The sequence below is a fragment of the Ixodes scapularis genome, unplaced genomic scaffold (genome assembly GCF_016920785.2).
Source record: "Ixodes scapularis isolate PalLabHiFi unplaced genomic scaffold, ASM1692078v2 PGA_scaffold3__209_contigs__length_174095766, whole genome shotgun sequence".
Taxonomy (NCBI): Eukaryota; Metazoa; Arthropoda; class Arachnida; order Ixodida; family Ixodidae; genus Ixodes; species Ixodes scapularis.
Genome location: NW_024609868.1, coordinates 10,230,316 through 10,247,186, shown reverse-complemented (window position 1 = coordinate 10,247,186; position 16,871 = coordinate 10,230,316). Strand labels below are relative to the sequence as shown.

Here is a 16,871-nt window from a genome sequence, read left to right as displayed (position 1 = left end):
AGAAAGGAGCGCCTTGTGTGGTGCAGAGCATGTCTGTGATGGAATAACCCTGTTGTGAGAATCACTATTGCACATGTACACTTGTGTGACATGTCTTTACGGCAGTATCTTCTACATATTTCTCGGAAAGAGGTTTTATCCAAGTTATACCTTGCTGTTGGTTAGTTGTATACCGCATGTACTCAACTCATAGCTACATCCTCCATAAGGAAGGCCCGAAGGTCGTACAGACCTATTGTAGCAATCTATATTATAAAAGAGCCTACTGAATAGATTATATAAAAAAATATATATCTGTGCTGATACCATATAGTATGCTTCAATTCAATAAAGTTTGGATTTTATGGAACAGGCATTTTTTTAGCTTCATTATTTGTTTCATCCATTCTGTAGAAACTCGCGGGAGTTTCCAATATCTGGGCAGGTTTCTGCTATGATTTGAGGAAATATGGTGAATTCGTGACAATGCTACCTCAAGTGTGGTCACTTTTGTTTTGTGGTTTCTTTTTATCGATCACAATTGAGCCAGCTTACTGACACACGTTTTCTCATTTAAAAGTGCCACCCTTGCCTTTTTCTAGGGAGCGATTTTGACAACCATGCTGGCAACCCGCAACTTTTCAAGTAAGTGTTTTTGCACGCATGCACCAGGCCTCCAAAGGTCCTTGAAAAGCAATCTCGCTCCCTTACGCTTGTCAAAGTGGCTGATATCGAGGCTTTCGAACAATGGAATGGGGACCTTATCGAACCTTATCTGGGTCTGCTTTCTTCTGGCAAACTCGTCTGTGTACAAAGTCTCTTGTGGGCCGAGTCTGATCTAGAAGAACTTGAGCCATTCAGCAAGTAACAGCATCAAGCAGTGTATAACAGCAACAAGGAGCAACGCTGAATTTGGCGCGGACCATTGGGGAGTTGGAGACTGTCGACCAAGCCCGTGTATGGACCGAGATATTTTTGTGCTTGTCTCTCTTTTGCAGAGGTAGATAGAAGGCCTAATAGGCATAACTGAAAACCCACTTGCAGGGAACAAGGCCTACATGTCGTCGCCCATTTTTGCTTTGCACTCTTTCTGTAGCATCTGTATGTGTGCAAACTTATTGCATGGCAACTGTTCTTTGTTTGTCTTTCACTTACGAAATCTCTGTTGTTGCATTGAAGCTTCTCCGTTGATAAGGTAATGCAGTCAAGAGCCCTTGAGAGAGTGGCTTTTATGTGTTCTAGAGCATCTTCAGAGCTACTTGGGAATGTTTTGTGTCTTCAACATGCTCTTCTGTTGTCTTTCCCTCACTGATTTTCTCGCTACTACTATGCTCTTGTTTCGCTTGCTGGATTTTCATACTGCTTTTCCTTCAGAAAACACTGAAGCAATATGTTTGTTTTTTCTTTTGAGGGAGCTACCTGGTATGAAAGTGCATATTTGCATCTACATGACTTTTTGTTTCCTATTTGTTCGTAGTGTGATGTATGTAGGGGGGGGAAAGGTTTTTGTATCAGCGTCTGGAAAAGCTTTCTAAAGCATAATGCTTTGTTACTCCTGCACTTTCATGTCAGACTGTTTCTGTAGGAAAAGTACTCTGCACAACACACTTGCCCCAAATGCTTGACTGCCACTTTCTTGCATTTCTAAAAGGTTATATTAAAACTTTAAGTATAGCTGAATGGGCATAACTGCAACATAAATTTAGGCAGTAAGGTTTCATCCCCATACATATCTGTACCAGCCAAATGAAAGTGAGCACTGATTATGTATTCAGGGTGACTGTGATGTGCATTACACAAGATTGTTCATTGTTCGTCAGACTTCTCTATGAAAGTCTGTCTTCATTTCTTCTGGTTTAAGGTTTCAGGGCATGTCCTTGAGTCGGCACTTGGTAACAAAGGGAGGGGCAGCAAAGCATGAGACATTTTTTACCTTTATCTTTGTTTACGCTTTTCATGCTCTACCTGCAGGTCATGTTACTACTCCGAATACAGGTAAAAGCATCATTCCATCTTCATGAGCTTCTTTTGACATTTTTGCTTTTTTTTTTTAATAACATTTATCAGTTTTTTTTTTAATTGTTCTTTCATTTTGACGGAAAAATCTTCAAGTTGATTTTGTGGAAGAATGAGTGGCAGAATTTCGGCCTTTGACAATCACCACCGAAGGGCTGAGAGTGACAGTGGCAGATACCTAAAGAGTGCAGTTTTGAGAGACAAACAATTTTGTGTTTGTCTCTTTAAAATGATTGATTAAATTCAGTCTGCTCGAAATGTCAGGTGTGCAATAATCCTGTTACCCTCGTGTGTCCCTCGGTGGTGTGATTTCAAGGACTGTAAACCTCCTTTGGTCCTAGCCCTTCAGCTGCATCCTTCAGCAAGATTGCTTTGTTGTGTTTAATTTAAAAGCCATTTCACCGAAGATGACAAAAGGAAAATCTTTTTGTAGCTTTTACTATTTATTTAAGGGTTGATTCATTATTTTCTTCAGATTGCTCTTCAGTTCCATTTTCATACATTTTGACTCACCCTCTGGCAAAAAGAAAGCAGAGAGGTTGTTCATCCCTTCGTTTTGATTTACCACAGACAGATTTATGTTGGTCAGCTATCATCCACACACTAGACTAATACAGCAACTAAACTGCTCTCCTCCTTCACTATGCTTGAGCTATGCATGTTCAAGGCTGTTCTTTCTGCAACTGTCTGCTTTGTCACGGTTTCTCGTCTCTCTGTGTGATGTTCTTGTCTGCACGCTTACTCTAGATTTATGTAGAAATCATGTTTTTTTATGGCATAAAAAATTTGCTAATTAATCTGATAGGGTTTGTTCAATCCATTTTTGTTGGGTTTCATTTGCCGGACGAGATTATCCGAGGCTAACTGACTAGTGTGATTAACAGCCATGTCCATGTCTTAGTACGACATTTAATTAAGCTGCTTTTGATTTGGCCACCAACCAATGTAATGTGTAAGGTGTTTGAGAAAAAATAGAGCCACATTTTTTTTGATGCCAGAAATAAACTACCGTATTTTCCGGACTATAGTCCGCACCCGGTGTATAGTCCGCAGGGGGAAATTTGGGGTCAAAAATGAAAGTTTTTGCTTAGACAGTCCGCACCCGCTGCATAGTCCGCACCTGGTGCTTAGTCGACACGAAATTCTTCTCGTACGCGGCACACGTTTACAAATGTCTGCATTTTAGCTCACAGTAAAGCCTATAATGTGCATAAATCATCATTAACATACACTTTTGTGCACAAAATTCGTCACGTCTCGTCATAATAAACAATCTTGAAAAACATCATTCCTGTATAGTCCGCACGCGTAGATAGTCCGCACAGTCAGAAATTTCAACTTTTAAACATGTATAGTCCGCGGACTCTAGCCCGGAAAATACGGTATGCATACTCAGCGCTTGGGACCAGATTGCAAAGTTTCAGAACTTAGCAATATCTGATTAAAAAATTACGAGCAATTTTTGGAAATTTTCAACAAGAAAACGGGGTCCCTTCTCAGAGGCAGGTGCAACGTATTTGCTGGCTTTGTTGGCCTCCTTGTTTGCATTGAAGATTGCCTAGGAAGACTGAGGCTAGGCAGTGCAAGCTACTGCCCATTGCCAGTTACATCCATCTATCCATCCATCCATGATAGCATTGTTTAACTTTTGAACCAGATAATGTTAGTTCCTGAAACTTTGATATTTGGTACCTGCCACTAGCTCCATTTTTGGACAGAGGCTGAATCTTCGGAAATGCATAGTTTCTTTTTGCTGTGAGAAAAACATGTTTTTCTTTTCTCTCAAGCACCAGGTCAAAGTCAAGGCAATTTTATCTGCTTCTGTTGTATTGAGGGAAAATGCACCTCATTATAGTATGGGTTAGTAATATGTCTGCAAGAAAGCTGAAAAGAATAAACATCTTGCATGAATAATCAATGTGAAAAGGTTGAATGATGAATGCATGGTACAAGCTTTCTTTTGTCTGATAATTGAGCTTTTCCAAGGCTTTAGTTGAGCCTCTATTGCATGTTTGTTGCTTGTACAGCCTGTACACTAACACTTTGAACTCACTTTAGACGGTCTGCACAAATCGATTTCTCAACGTATTGCGCAGCGATTTATTAGAGGTGGGGCTAGGTGGTTGAAGCTAAGAGTGAAAATATCAACGGGTGAACTTGCCTTGTTCAACAAAGAAGAGAAGAAAAACCCATTTCGGGTCACCTGTTTCGGGTCATTCGCAGACGACGTTGTGACCGCGCTCACCTAGTTGTTTATGCCGCCGAAGGATGACGCTACGTGAGACACAGGAGTATGTGGCACCTCGATTGACCACCCCCGTACCAAAAATGGGGAGCTTTGAGGAATTTCAGTCCCTGTTTTCTTTCTAATGAATTAATTATTGCACTTTCAAAATTGTACATTAGAGAGACACCCGCCGGCATAGTGAAATGTTTCGGAAGATTGTCTTCTAAGCTTAGCGGCAGCACGCCCCCGACGCTTCCGGCATCTATTGGTTGCAGGTACAGCTAGGCGAGCACAGTTATGTCGTCTTCAGCAAATTCCTCTGGATATAGACGAAAACAGTAGTGAAGCAATGGGGAGGGTGCAGGCTAGCTGGTGTAATTTGAGCATAGTTGTAAACCTGAGACTTGGGATAGGGACAAGAGATGAAAACACAAAACAACAGAAAACACAGAATATCATTCTGTGATTTTGTCCCTTGTCCCTATTCCTAGTCTCGTTTTTACAGCTATGACCAAAACAGTTTTTTTTCTTTTTTTACCGTGGTAGCTTTATTGTGTTGATATTTTCACTCCAAGTTTCTACCACCTATATTATAGCTGCACCTTTGTAGTAAATTGCAGCGTGATACATTGAGAAACTAATTCTTGCGAACCATCTAAAGTTGGTTCAAAGCATTTGTTTTACATACTGTAGATGCATGTCATGAGCTCTGTAGTGTGAATAAAGAACGTGTTGACCATGCATGATGCTTAAATTACTGTGAGACTGCCAGGTCATGACGTCAAGGACTTATTTAAAACATTACGCTTGTTGGGTTACTTTTTATAGAGCTTTGTACATTTGCTTGAAAACCTAAATATGACTAAAAGCATACAGGGACCTAACAGATTATGTGACATCATGATCGCATCCAGCACCTTTAATATGATCTGCAGCACAAGTGCAACTTTTGACACAGAATTTTGTTTGGCTGTGTGGTACAGCAATCTTCTAGGATTTCTTTGTATACCATAGTTAGAACTAGACCATAGAAGGGAAATCTTAACATGATATTTACAAGATCAGCATGAGATATCCATAGCATTACTTGTTGAGAACAGATCGAACAGACCAGTATTATGCTTTAGAAGGTGCATGATGCGATCTTGATGCAGTCTGGTGCTGTTTGTCTGCACTCAAGTGAAGTGGTGTGACAGTGATGACAGTCTGTATCAAATGCATCTGGGTCTAGTTTGCATTCTTGCAGCAGCTCACTCCTTGCCCTTGAAGTAGCACAGAGTGATAAAGTGTTTGTCTAAAGCTCACACAAACACACATGCAGAAAAGGAGCATATACTTGCTAGAATATTGTTAGTGTTCTTGCGTAAAAGTGACAACAGTCAAGTGTGAGATTCTAATCATGTTTTCTCGACAGCTGTTTGTTTCTTGAATATGGTTCTGCTTATATCTATCTGTAATTCATAAACATTAACGCAGAGGAGGGCTTCACTTAGAGTATTCCTTTTCAGACTTGTGCAGACCCTCTTTGTGAAACCCCAAATTTATATACCTACCATAAAACGCAGAGTATGCGCCCATATGTCACAATAAATGACAAGGGTGCATACTTTTGAAACAATCGAAATGTAAGCAACAGACATACCAAGCTCTCATTTCAAAAAACTCCTGAGCCCACCAAGCTAACCAAGGCTTTCCTCCAAATGGGCTTCTTATCTGAGAAGCCGGTGCAAGGCGGTAAAGCTTTACGAGCGTGCGTCAGTGCAAAGTGGTGAAGCCTTACGGGAGGTCGTTGGCAGGAGGCAAGCTTGACAAGAGGGGTACAGCTGCTTTAAAAATGAGGGGTTTTCCCCGATTCCTATAGTGCTCCTATAATGTTCCATTAGGTCGAACAAGGGCCCACCCTAGCAAGTGTGTCTTCTTCTTTTCTGCCCTAGAACCTAACAAGCAGCCATCCCCATTTTTTTACGATTATCTCAGTCTTTTTGGGGTGGGGGCTTGCTCTGCATTTTATGGTATACATTTTTCTTAACGTCTTGAAAGTACCTTGAAAGCACTGCCCTGAAAACGTGGTTACCGTCCTGAATTTGCAAACATACATACGTGTCCATGCATATCCTAAAATATGAAAAATATTCTACGCATGTGTAGAGGAGTATGCTCAGCCATCCCACGTGTGATGTATAAAAATTGACAATAGGCTAGATAGGGCACAACCAGTGTTTTTTATATCTTGCATCAGAAAAAGCAGGTGGCAAGTTTTAGTGTTTTGCCAAGTTTCAGGAGATTTTTTTTTCCTAAAGCCAAATACGCCACCACTCAAAATGACAATCAAACTTTTAGTGCCCACCTCTAGTAGTGCATAGTTGTTTTGTATTTACCAAGCCTTTCAAGAACCTAGATTCACAAGAAACATAATAAAGTAAGGTTGCATCCACCTGTAAGAAGCAGCATTCAAATGCACGGTAACATCATTAGCTGTGTTTCTCTCGTTATTCTGCACAAAAAGTACATTTTTGTAGCCAACAAGAAAAGTGACCACTTGAAACGGTATTCACTCGGGCTAGTTGGTTGTACATTTCAGGATTAAAAGCGCTAAAAAAACGAGGACCAGTGTGAGAAGACACACACACAGTAGAGCGCAGAAGACACACACACACACACAGTGCTCTACTGTGTGTGTGTCTTCTTTTACTGGTCCTCGTTTTTTTAGCGCTTTTAATCCTGAAATGGCCACTTGAAAATGCCATGTATTCTGCACAACGTAAAGAAAAAGTGTGCTTCAAAGTGTGTACACAGGATGGTTCTCGCTCTCACACATGCTAGTCGTGAATGTGCATTGGTGTGTTTCTTGGCTAAATGGAAAACCCTGTCGCCCCTAGGTCGGAGTATCATGACGAAGAAGGGCGAGGGATCCCAAGTCAAGGAATCCACTGACAGCAGTACCACCATCGAGGACGACGACGTCAAGGGTTGGTTCATCTTGTGGTTGCAGATGCGGCAAAACAAGGCTGGTGATATCGGCCACTCGGCAGTGTTGGACAAATGGTTCTTATAACACTGATCAGTTTTATTTTTGTCCTTGCGGTAAGGACGGCTAACTAACATTTACCTGCTTTATTCCTTTTCAAAACAATAAGCAAAGATATAACGCTGTTCTTCCTTTCACGCTGACACGTGGGCACACTGTTCACTCGCTATCTCTATTTTATGCTTGAGGCATTGGAGTCTGCTTCCGTGGATGTCATGGAAACACTAGAGCTGCAGGTAGTGGGTAGTAGAGGGCTCTTCATGTTAATTAAGATAATATTTCTTAATCTACAAATTTCTATGCTACGGTATACAAAATCTCATGTCATCAATAGTTACCTGGTGCGTGAAGCTGATGTGGTGTTTATAAAAAATAAAAACTCCGTCCACATCTATGAGCAGTGAGAATGGGGCACTAATGTAGGCTGATGGAAAAGAGAATGCTCATTCAGTTCATTACTAATAATGTGTATTGGTAGAGGCTTACATGCACTTCTGTGAAGTTTGCATAGTGGAAGATAAAACTGAAGGGAGAAAAGCGATAATGAAAATCACACATTGTGATGCAACATGTAGATTGTGTAAATATGCACACTGCTCTTGCATACATCGTTGGGCACTTGCTAGCTCGTTGCATCAGTATTGCAATGGGTTTGGCAGTCTGCTAATAATGACCCGATTTATTTCTAATAAAAAGATGTAGATCTAATGCTTAGCATAAAAGTACTTAAATCTAATTTAAAAATGATAGTTAGTGGTACACATGTTGAAAGTGTCCTCTCTAGTTTTTGGAATCAAAATAGAAACTTGCTGGGATAATATTCAGCAAAGAATTCTGCTTTTGTATTTTACATGAACACTGTATTTATCCCGATGTGGTTTTGTATTGGCCAGAAAACATCTTGAGTTGTTATTTAAGGAATGCACAGATTAGTATGTAATGTCCCTGTTGAGGACCTTGAAGGTTAATAAATATGATAAAGTCTGTAAATGATAATAGGAGCTTTGTATACATACTAATGAGGAGGTATTGGTGCGCAGTTATAGCCAACTAAGGCTGAGAACCTTACGGTAGAAATATACAATGTGTGTAAAAGGGAAATGCAGTAGTTTTTATCATACTCATAGCCATTAGTTTCCACCATCAACACCATACTGTACTATCTGGTTCAAATGAAATGCGAACAGTGACAGAACTGCAAGCCCACTATCGGTGCAGCTTCTAAGCTTGAGTTGTGTTTGGTGGGGTTCACACAAACCAGAGTAGGACGCACAATCTCGCAGCGTCCTACTCCAATGTGTTTGAACCTCTCCAAGCACAACCAATTCTTGGAAGCTGCTCCGATAGTGGGCTCGAAGTTCCGTCATTATTTGCATTTCATTCGAACCCGATGGTGCATCACACACCTCATCAATTAATGTTACTAAATAGGCATCCAGTATTTGTCTGGTGTAAGGCGTCTATCAACATGGAAAGAGTAGGAAAGCCTTGAAGCCTCAAGAATTTGCCAAATCTATAAACTGAGAATTCGACAGATTTGCTAAAAGTTATTTCTACAACAGTCCTCCTTTTTGTGTAAATGGTAAAGTTTGAAACAAAGAAAAATGGTCTTGTGTGTTTCAACTGGACATGACAGTAAATAGAAGTTAATTTGGACATTGATGGCCACAAACAATTCTTGGACTGTATTCCCTAAGATTTTGCAACCTCATCTGGTTTACCTATAGTATCAGCTGCCTGTTGAATCTGAAAGCTTATGTATCATGCCTTGTGTGGGCACTGCATGTGACCACCTGTGGCACCTAATGTTGTCATATGAAAGGATTACTGCTCAATTTGCATGGAGCAGCAAAGAAAATCTGAACATTCATGTCAGAGCCTAGCCTGAACATTCATGTCAGTCCTGTTATTTGGTGCTACTAAGACATGTGACAGTGTCTTGTCCCAAACAATATAACAACACGTAGCGACTCGTGAACTTTGAACATAACTGCTCCTCATAGGAGGGCCTCTCATAGAAAAACTTACTCCACTATAGACTTTTCCGTTGTCCTGTAACACACTTTTCTACAGACCATTGCTTAAGGAATTTTGCTAAAATACTGGAAGAAAGCCAGGAAAATTTGTAATGCAAACTGTTCAAACAAATGCTGTCGCGCAGCAAAGGTGCAAACAACTCCAATGAACGTGGCTCAGGCTTTTCTGCTATCCATCATGCTATCAACCTTTTGTAGCTGTGGGTCTTCGTCTTCTCCTCCCACCTTTCATACTCCTTTTTTCAAGTATGAAATGCGTGCTGTGCAATCAAGTGTTTTGTTCTTCCAATGCAGAATCCATATCCCTACAGCTTCCTTTATCCGTTCGTGCAAAACCGTCGTCAGCGGTGACCTTCCAACCTCGCCTCGCAGTAAATAGAAGTGACTGCTCTATACATGTGCTCTTCATTCTACAGACACATTCACCAACACATGCAGGTGGTTTCAAACGTTGGCACACGCTTCATGATGAGGGGTACTAATAGTTGGCTGCACTAGGTGTTGACGCTCAGGCTGTGATGCTGATCGAATGGCGTGCCAGTTCTTTTATTGTCGAGTGGTTGTGCTGTGTCCATTCTTGTCTGTGGTGGTCTTTGTCAACTGGTCAATTTTGCACTTTTGGGTTGTTGTATCCCATCGTTGCATGGATTGTGGCTGCTGGATCGGTGGGATGGTTTCTTTCTCAACAGTTTCGTGGACTCTTGGAGGCAGTAGCTGTCGATTTTGCCGTGGGGAACGGAAATCATTTTGTTATTCAATTTCGGTGGACACAATCTTCAAGCGAGGATGCATTCACAGAGATGGCTATGCTTACCCTTTGAGTATTTATTCAACCTACCTAAAACTCTCATAAAGCTCTAAAACCAAAACAATGTCCACACACGTACATCAGTGTGTTTTAAATTTTTTCCAATTTGATTGCCTGGGGTTGTTTGGGAACACTTAGCTCTTATTGCAAATTAAGAGATAAGCTGGAAACAATTGATCAAAGTGAGCTTGATCACGGAATGCTTGTCGTGGCAGGTATGAATGTGAAAAAGTTTTCATGCTCCAACATGGACCATCAAGCAGTTTTCCAAAGACTTCATCCACTCCTTTCATGCCACATATAAGAATCGTTCGTGAGCTTGTTGAATGCTTGAGATGTCAGGTGCTCTAGTTATTGGGGGAAACACCTAAACCACTTAAAATCCTACAGTCTTGATAGTTTAAGAACGTAAAATTGACCCAAGCATGATGCTGAAATTCACCTTCCAAGTTTGCCTCCAAGTTTTGCCTCTAAGTTTTTGTGCTTGAATCACATCCTTTTTTTGAAAGCTACCACAACATAATTTTGTTTTATTGTAATGAATAATCACATACGCTCCTGTTGTCCAGCAATGACACCATATATATACAACAGACGAGCGTTTCGGGTCCTCCAAGAGCCCACTGAAATCTCCGTTATGCTCGACAGAAGTTTATGAAACCCCGATTTCTCTTCATTCTTTTTTTGCTTCTGACACTCTTTCTTTCTCTTGTCATCTCTTTCCCGTTCTCTGTAGACAACGTCCACGCTGCACCTGAACGAAGTAAAACCGTTATTCAGGTGGACCAAGGTAGGGAAGCAGACCTGAATGAATCCAAAGCGAGCTTTCTCTTCCTCTCTCTCTTTCTGCTGTCTGAGCTCTGCAAGCCCTGGTTTCCCCCTCCCAGTATGTGTGTGTGATCAGTGATGTGTGTGAAAACTCCACTGTTCAGTGGTTGTGCATCTGGTGGTAATGTTGCATCCCAGCTTGCCAAAAAAAAACCTGTTGATGTCTGAGCAAACACAAAGCGTGAGGGCAAATTGTTGTGTACAAAACTTTTGTGAAACAAAGTAGGTACATCAGTCTCACACAAACACAGGGGCCTTGTAATTTTAGGGTTCCTGCACTTTGGTACTATGCTAATGATGACATTAACCTGTGGTCATTAATTCACATCTACTGTGCCTGCTTGTTTGTGAGAGGCAGTCTGTGTTGCCGAACAGATAACAGCTAGCACCTGGTTAGGTTGTAGGTGAATTCGGCAGACACAGTGTGAGCCTGTGCTGCTTAAAACAAGTCTTTCAAGAGTTCATTCAGTGTTTGTTGATTGCACTGACTGCATTGAAGCTTCAGTGCTTCCTGTGTTCCTACGAAACAGAAAGGGAGCCTGGAATCATGCCTCTGCTGAGGCCCAATGTGGTGTTGTTAGGTGTAGGCTTACTAGTCAGAGCTAGAGATAATTTCGTAGCCTCTGTAGTTTGAAGCATGGTGTAATCAAGGTTTATTTAGTAGCTGCATTAATTTTTGAAACTGTTTGTAGAGAAGCTTGCTCGTTATTTCTAGAAGCCTGCATTTATTTTAACACTCTGCTTGCATATCACGCAGACGAAGGAAGTCAAAGTGCTGCTGGCTGGACTGTGCGTGTTTTTGCTTGTTTATATGTATAGGAATGAATAAGGGACTTATTTTGTATGGGAGCAATCTTGCATGCATTTGTTTCATTTCGCTTTTGCATTGTTGGAACCTTATTTCTTTGTGTTGTGACCTGCATTGCATGGTTGGGTAGTAACTTGTATGCAGAAAAAGATTTGGTTTTGTTACGAGATGCTGTTCTTGTGCCTTGCTTACTGTTTTGTTTGTCACTGTCTTTTAATGCCTTTGGTATGGAAGCCAACCCTTACACAAAGTAAATTTTACCCCAGCATTAATTGGGGTCGTTATCAAGTATGGGGAGCGTCCAGACAAGTGGCACAGTACCTGATGAGGAAGAGAGGTGTCACCTGTTTATGTAGCGTCCTTTCTGGGTTTGCAGGCTTCCAAACCGGAGGCAGTGACAGGGCCGTGGCTGTTCACATTACGCCTCACTCTCTCGCCCGTTTCCTTTTGTTCTCTCAGTTAAGTCGCCAGGAGTCAATAGCAAGGGGAACCCCAAAAGCACGCAAGATCTCACACAAGTAGCAAACTTAGCTAGAGCAGTAGCCTCCCCCACATGCAGTGTGATGCCCACTATCACCTTTCTAAGCGCCTCAGGTGAGATTGTTGGTCTTTATTAAAAGAAGAAAAAAAAAAAACAGTTTTCCCCACTAAATTGCTAGTTTTCTCTGCCCAGCACACCAGCACAGTTTGAAGTGCTAGTCGCAGCACCCTTTGCACGATTCTTTTTTATTTTATTTTTTATTTTTGCATGTGTGCACGGCCAGATGGAGACACGTCTGCGGGACACACGCAAACCTTACTTTCTGCCCAAGATATGGAAGATTGGGGAAGTGGTGCGTCCTTAAGTATGCCTCCTTAAAGAAACAAACGAAAGAGCACGAGATCCTTGAGGTCTAGGCAGAAAGCTACCTAGACATGGTGCACAGTTTCGAAAACATTTTACTGCTTAACGGTAATTGTCGGGCATCCGTAAATGTTCCTTTATTGATGAGCGCACTCGTAAATCGCGGTACTTCCCAGCGCTCGTAATCTGCTTGGCAAAACGAAAGAGAATGTGAAATTCAGGCGTCGCATCACGGTGGAGGCACTGCTGTGCAGGGAACTTTGAAATGGGCCATGTGCCAACATCTGGTGCATTTCATATAGTATACCTGTGCCTACTGCACCGGCCCAAAATGTACAGCCCCGCTTGATCTGGTGTGGCCTTGGCGTAGTGAGCCCACCGTTTGAACATTGCTGGTTGTTTTCTGTCCTGTAGATGGGCAGCCTTTGCATTGGCACCCTTTGCAATGGTAGCTTATACCACTTAGCCTCAATAAACTTCTGCAAGACATATAATGCAAGGTATCGCTTTTTATGGTCAGAGGCAAGTGGCAGCTGAATAAAGCTAGAAACTTCGATTTCTATAAAACATGTGTTGACCACCATCCTGTTTTTTTTTAAGCAGATGAGTACGGTAAGGAAAGCGCAAACAATGTCGCTGCAGCTTAGGACCTGGTATATGCTTGTTTAATTTTGGTAAACAAGGGTGAGATACTTGTATGTTTTTGGAATTTTAAGTTTTGCCTTTAGGCTTAACCTAGCTGATTGAAGCAGATGAGTAGCATCCATAGATAGCCACTTATGGTCACACCAGATAACTGCTAGCTTCCTGGAGGCATTAATATTATTTGAGAATTTGTAGACAAATGGTATTTCAATGTCATGCTTTTCATTCTAATTTGAGGTGGGCTAAAATCGTTTGCATCGGGCGTGCATCGGTGCAGTGCGCACAGGTAAATTAGAAGCATTTTGCAGACTGGCTGTTATTTACCAAGTCTAAATATAGCGCCATGGTGACCATTTTCAAAATATTAATAAGGGAGGAAATACCAGCGCGTGATATGTGACTAAAAGTTCCCTAATACCGAAGCTGAAAAGAGTCGTAAAACTAACTGACCTCCACGTGCCTACGAATGTAGGAGATAGTGGCACAAATAAGAATTTCATTTAGGACAGTTTTCAAAATTGTTTATAAAAAATTCGTCACTCGCTTATTAGACAGTATTTTGAAAGATTATTACTGTTTTTTTTTTCTTTTTCTTTACCTTGGTGCAAGATAGGTGTTAGTAGAGCCATATATTTATTTTATTTCCTTATTTTTTCTTTACGAAGCTTATGGTCCAAGATTTCAATATTTCCGCTCTAGCACCACAATCTGCCACCTGCTTCCCCAAACCTTTGGGCCTCACGCAACTGCTACCCTCATTTTCCCTTTCCTTTTGCACAGCAGCACCTAGTAAAGTGACTCTGCACTAAAAATTGACTCAGTATTTAAGATATGCAATAATTAAAAGGGCATTAAACTGTTTTCTCTTTTCTTTTCGACAATATTTTTGTCGAAAACCTTGTACTCCCCCCTCATACAATGCCCGAAAGGGCGCTTTGAGGTAAATTAAATAAATAAATAAATAAATAAAATAGTCTATTTGTGGTCATAACTCAATCTATGGGCTCTAAGCATCCTAAAAAGCCAAACATTACATTTGTGCTTGGCCGATTTCTTTATTTAAAATCGGTATAAAATATTTATTACCTCGGAACTATTGCTGACACCAGATGGTGCCATCGGACAAGGAGAAGCAGGGAAGGCCTTCCCCTTGTCTGATGGCGCCATCTATGGTTCTGAAGTAATCTATCTTAGATAGTGGTTTTACCAGGGATTTTGGCAAAGCATGAATGTAATGTGTGATTTTCTTAGGATGCTTAGAGCCCGTACTTTGAGTTATGACCATAAATAGACTACAGTAGAAAGTGGTTTAGTGCCTTTTTAAGATATGAAAACAACTTTAGTCCCTGAATGAGGACATTTTTTTATTGTTTGTGATCTAAATTTCACATACATAATACTTGCAAATGGAAAGTGGCTATTGTTGCAACTAATATGAATGACCGTTGTATAAGTGTGTGCCTAATTTAAGGTATACCCTTTAAATTCCTAACAGTGCTATGTCTCTTAGAAACTACCTCTCTAATGGCTTGTGTAGAATCCCACAGCTTTTACTACTTTGAAATGGAGTCGTATCTAACTTTTGAAATAAATGCTGCTTGATTTCGAATGCACAAGCTTTGAGCAGCCTGCTAATAAGAAATGGGGTTAGAGATCAAGGCGTACTACTCTTTAGTGTAGTTTCATGACTACTCTGAGTAACATGACAAACCTTTCCTTTCTATGATGTCAGCCATAAGGAACAATAACGGTTCTGCCCATGATCGTGAGTATGCTCTCTATGTCCCATCTCGACCTGCAGAGCCATATGCTACGCTTGTTGAAGCCAAAAGTGCAGCCTAAATGTCTACTCATGACGAGGCTTGAAAGAAACTAGTCCTTCATTATGCATTTGTTTTAAGGACGGAATAAATGGCACACTACTAAATATGAACCGTCAAGCGAATTTGCACTGGCTGCTGTATGGATATGAATTCTGCAATTATTTCCATGTTTGGAGAGTGTGCTTTTGAGGGCTAGATTGCTTGTAGACAAAACATTTGGGACACTGGTTTATTGTTGCTCTCTTGACCCACAGCACGCAAGCAAGAGATTGTCAAGCTCACTGAGCAACTCATTGAGTCCATCAATGGGGGAGACTACGAAACTTACACGTGAGTACCAGCCACAGTTTTAGCGTCGGTGGATTCGGAGGTCCAAGTAAAACTCTGTAGAGCTGTGAACGTGCTGTGTTAATTTTGAGGGTATTTTTCAAAACGTATTTTACAAACTGTCCTTGAAAAACAGTGATGCTAAAACTTATCTATTATTTTTTTTTTTTTGTAGTGGAACAGTGAAAAATTACAGATGAGACACCAGTGTTAAAGCAGTTGTCGTAGAAGGTTCTTTGGGAAATGCTTATGCAACCAAAGGGCTCATGAGAGCTATCTGTTCATTCTTGTGCACTTGACAGCACAGTGCTTAATGGCCATTTCTTTCTATATCCTTTATATCGTGACATTGATCTCATTACGATCATCTGGTGGGCTAGTCGGTTGATTATTATGTGGAATTAACAGCGCAAATACGACAAGGAAGGATAGACAAGGGCTCTATCCTGTCTCCCTTGTCTATCCTTCCTTGTTGTATTTGCGCTCTTAATTTCACATATTGATCTCATTATGTCTCAACTTGTCATGATAAAAAACAGTGCAAAAAACACAAGGACACAGAGGAGAGAATCACACACAGGACAGTGCCTTGATCGTGTGTAATTCTCTCTTCTGTGTCCTTGTGTTTTTTGCATTCTTTTTCGTCATGGATGTATACCAAATAGCCCAACTGTCCACTCTAGACAACTTTTCACTAATGACTATGGAAATGCCACCAGTTTACATCTGGCCTGCTTATCATGTTTCTAGAATACTGTGAAGCATATCTCCAAAATGGAACTTCATCATTCGCACAACAGCTCTGAATACATATTTACTTTATGGTTCAGTTTTTAAATGCAGACATAAAATTTTCTTCAGTGTGCCTTTAAAAAATATGAAACATTGCAACCCATCAAGGATTTAAAGAACACAGCCTTAGACATGCAGCCCTCCTTTATCCTAGAAAACTTTATAGGGGAGACCATCTTGGAAAGACAGACATAAAAAAAGCAAGAAGAGAAAGTGTGCAGGCGAGTAGGTTAGGAATCATCATAATTTACACCCTGAGACACGGAGGAAATAAAATAATGTGTCGTCTTGTTCATTATTTTATTTCCTCCGTTTCTCAAGCTTTAGATTACGATAAAAAGCCGACACGGAAAGCAACATGGAAGTGACGTCAACAGCGTAACGGTGGTCACATGACCTCCGTCTGCTGATTTGGTGGGTGATGTCTCGCTCGCCAAATGTAGAGGAGTTTGGTGACTTGGTACGTCTCGAACTTTGGTGACCATTGTAATAGTGTTCCTGACATAGCAGGGCTTCCCTCACAGATGGTACCTCACTCTGATTGGCTGGTGTAAGTGATGATATGGCCATCGCAACAACCAGTGTGGTTTGTGGTACGAGTCTGAATACATAAACGACTGCGCAGAGAATTACAGATTCAGAAACATATCTTATGTTGGATTTTATCAGATATAAAACAAGAAGTACACACTGCTTTTTTTTTCTTCATT

General features: G+C 40.9%; 1 protein-coding gene across 50 annotated transcripts in view; it reads left to right on the top strand.

The window, feature by feature from the left end:
* LOC8025394 (calcium/calmodulin-dependent protein kinase type II delta chain) overlaps positions 1-16,871 on the top strand; it is a 183,738-nt gene that overhangs the window by 161,268 nt on the left and 5,599 nt on the right. For 4 of the 50 annotated variants that reach the window (XM_042292248.1, XM_042292244.1, XM_042292242.1 and 1 more), the window contains exons 12-19: positions 582-624; positions 1,951-1,974; positions 7,102-7,191; positions 10,831-10,884; positions 12,190-12,324; positions 12,495-12,563; positions 14,952-14,984; positions 15,297-15,372. In XM_042292248.1, coding sequence (XP_042148182.1) covers positions 582-624; positions 1,951-1,974; positions 7,102-7,191; positions 10,831-10,884; positions 12,190-12,324; positions 12,495-12,563; positions 14,952-14,984; positions 15,297-15,372 — 524 coding nt within the window. The remainder of the gene's footprint in view (positions 1-581; positions 625-1,950; positions 1,975-7,101; positions 7,192-10,830; positions 10,885-12,189; positions 12,325-12,494; positions 12,564-14,951; positions 14,985-15,296; positions 15,373-16,871) is intronic. The other 46 variants (XM_042292266.1, XM_042292268.1, XM_042292255.1 and 43 more) reach the window with 21 other exon arrangements.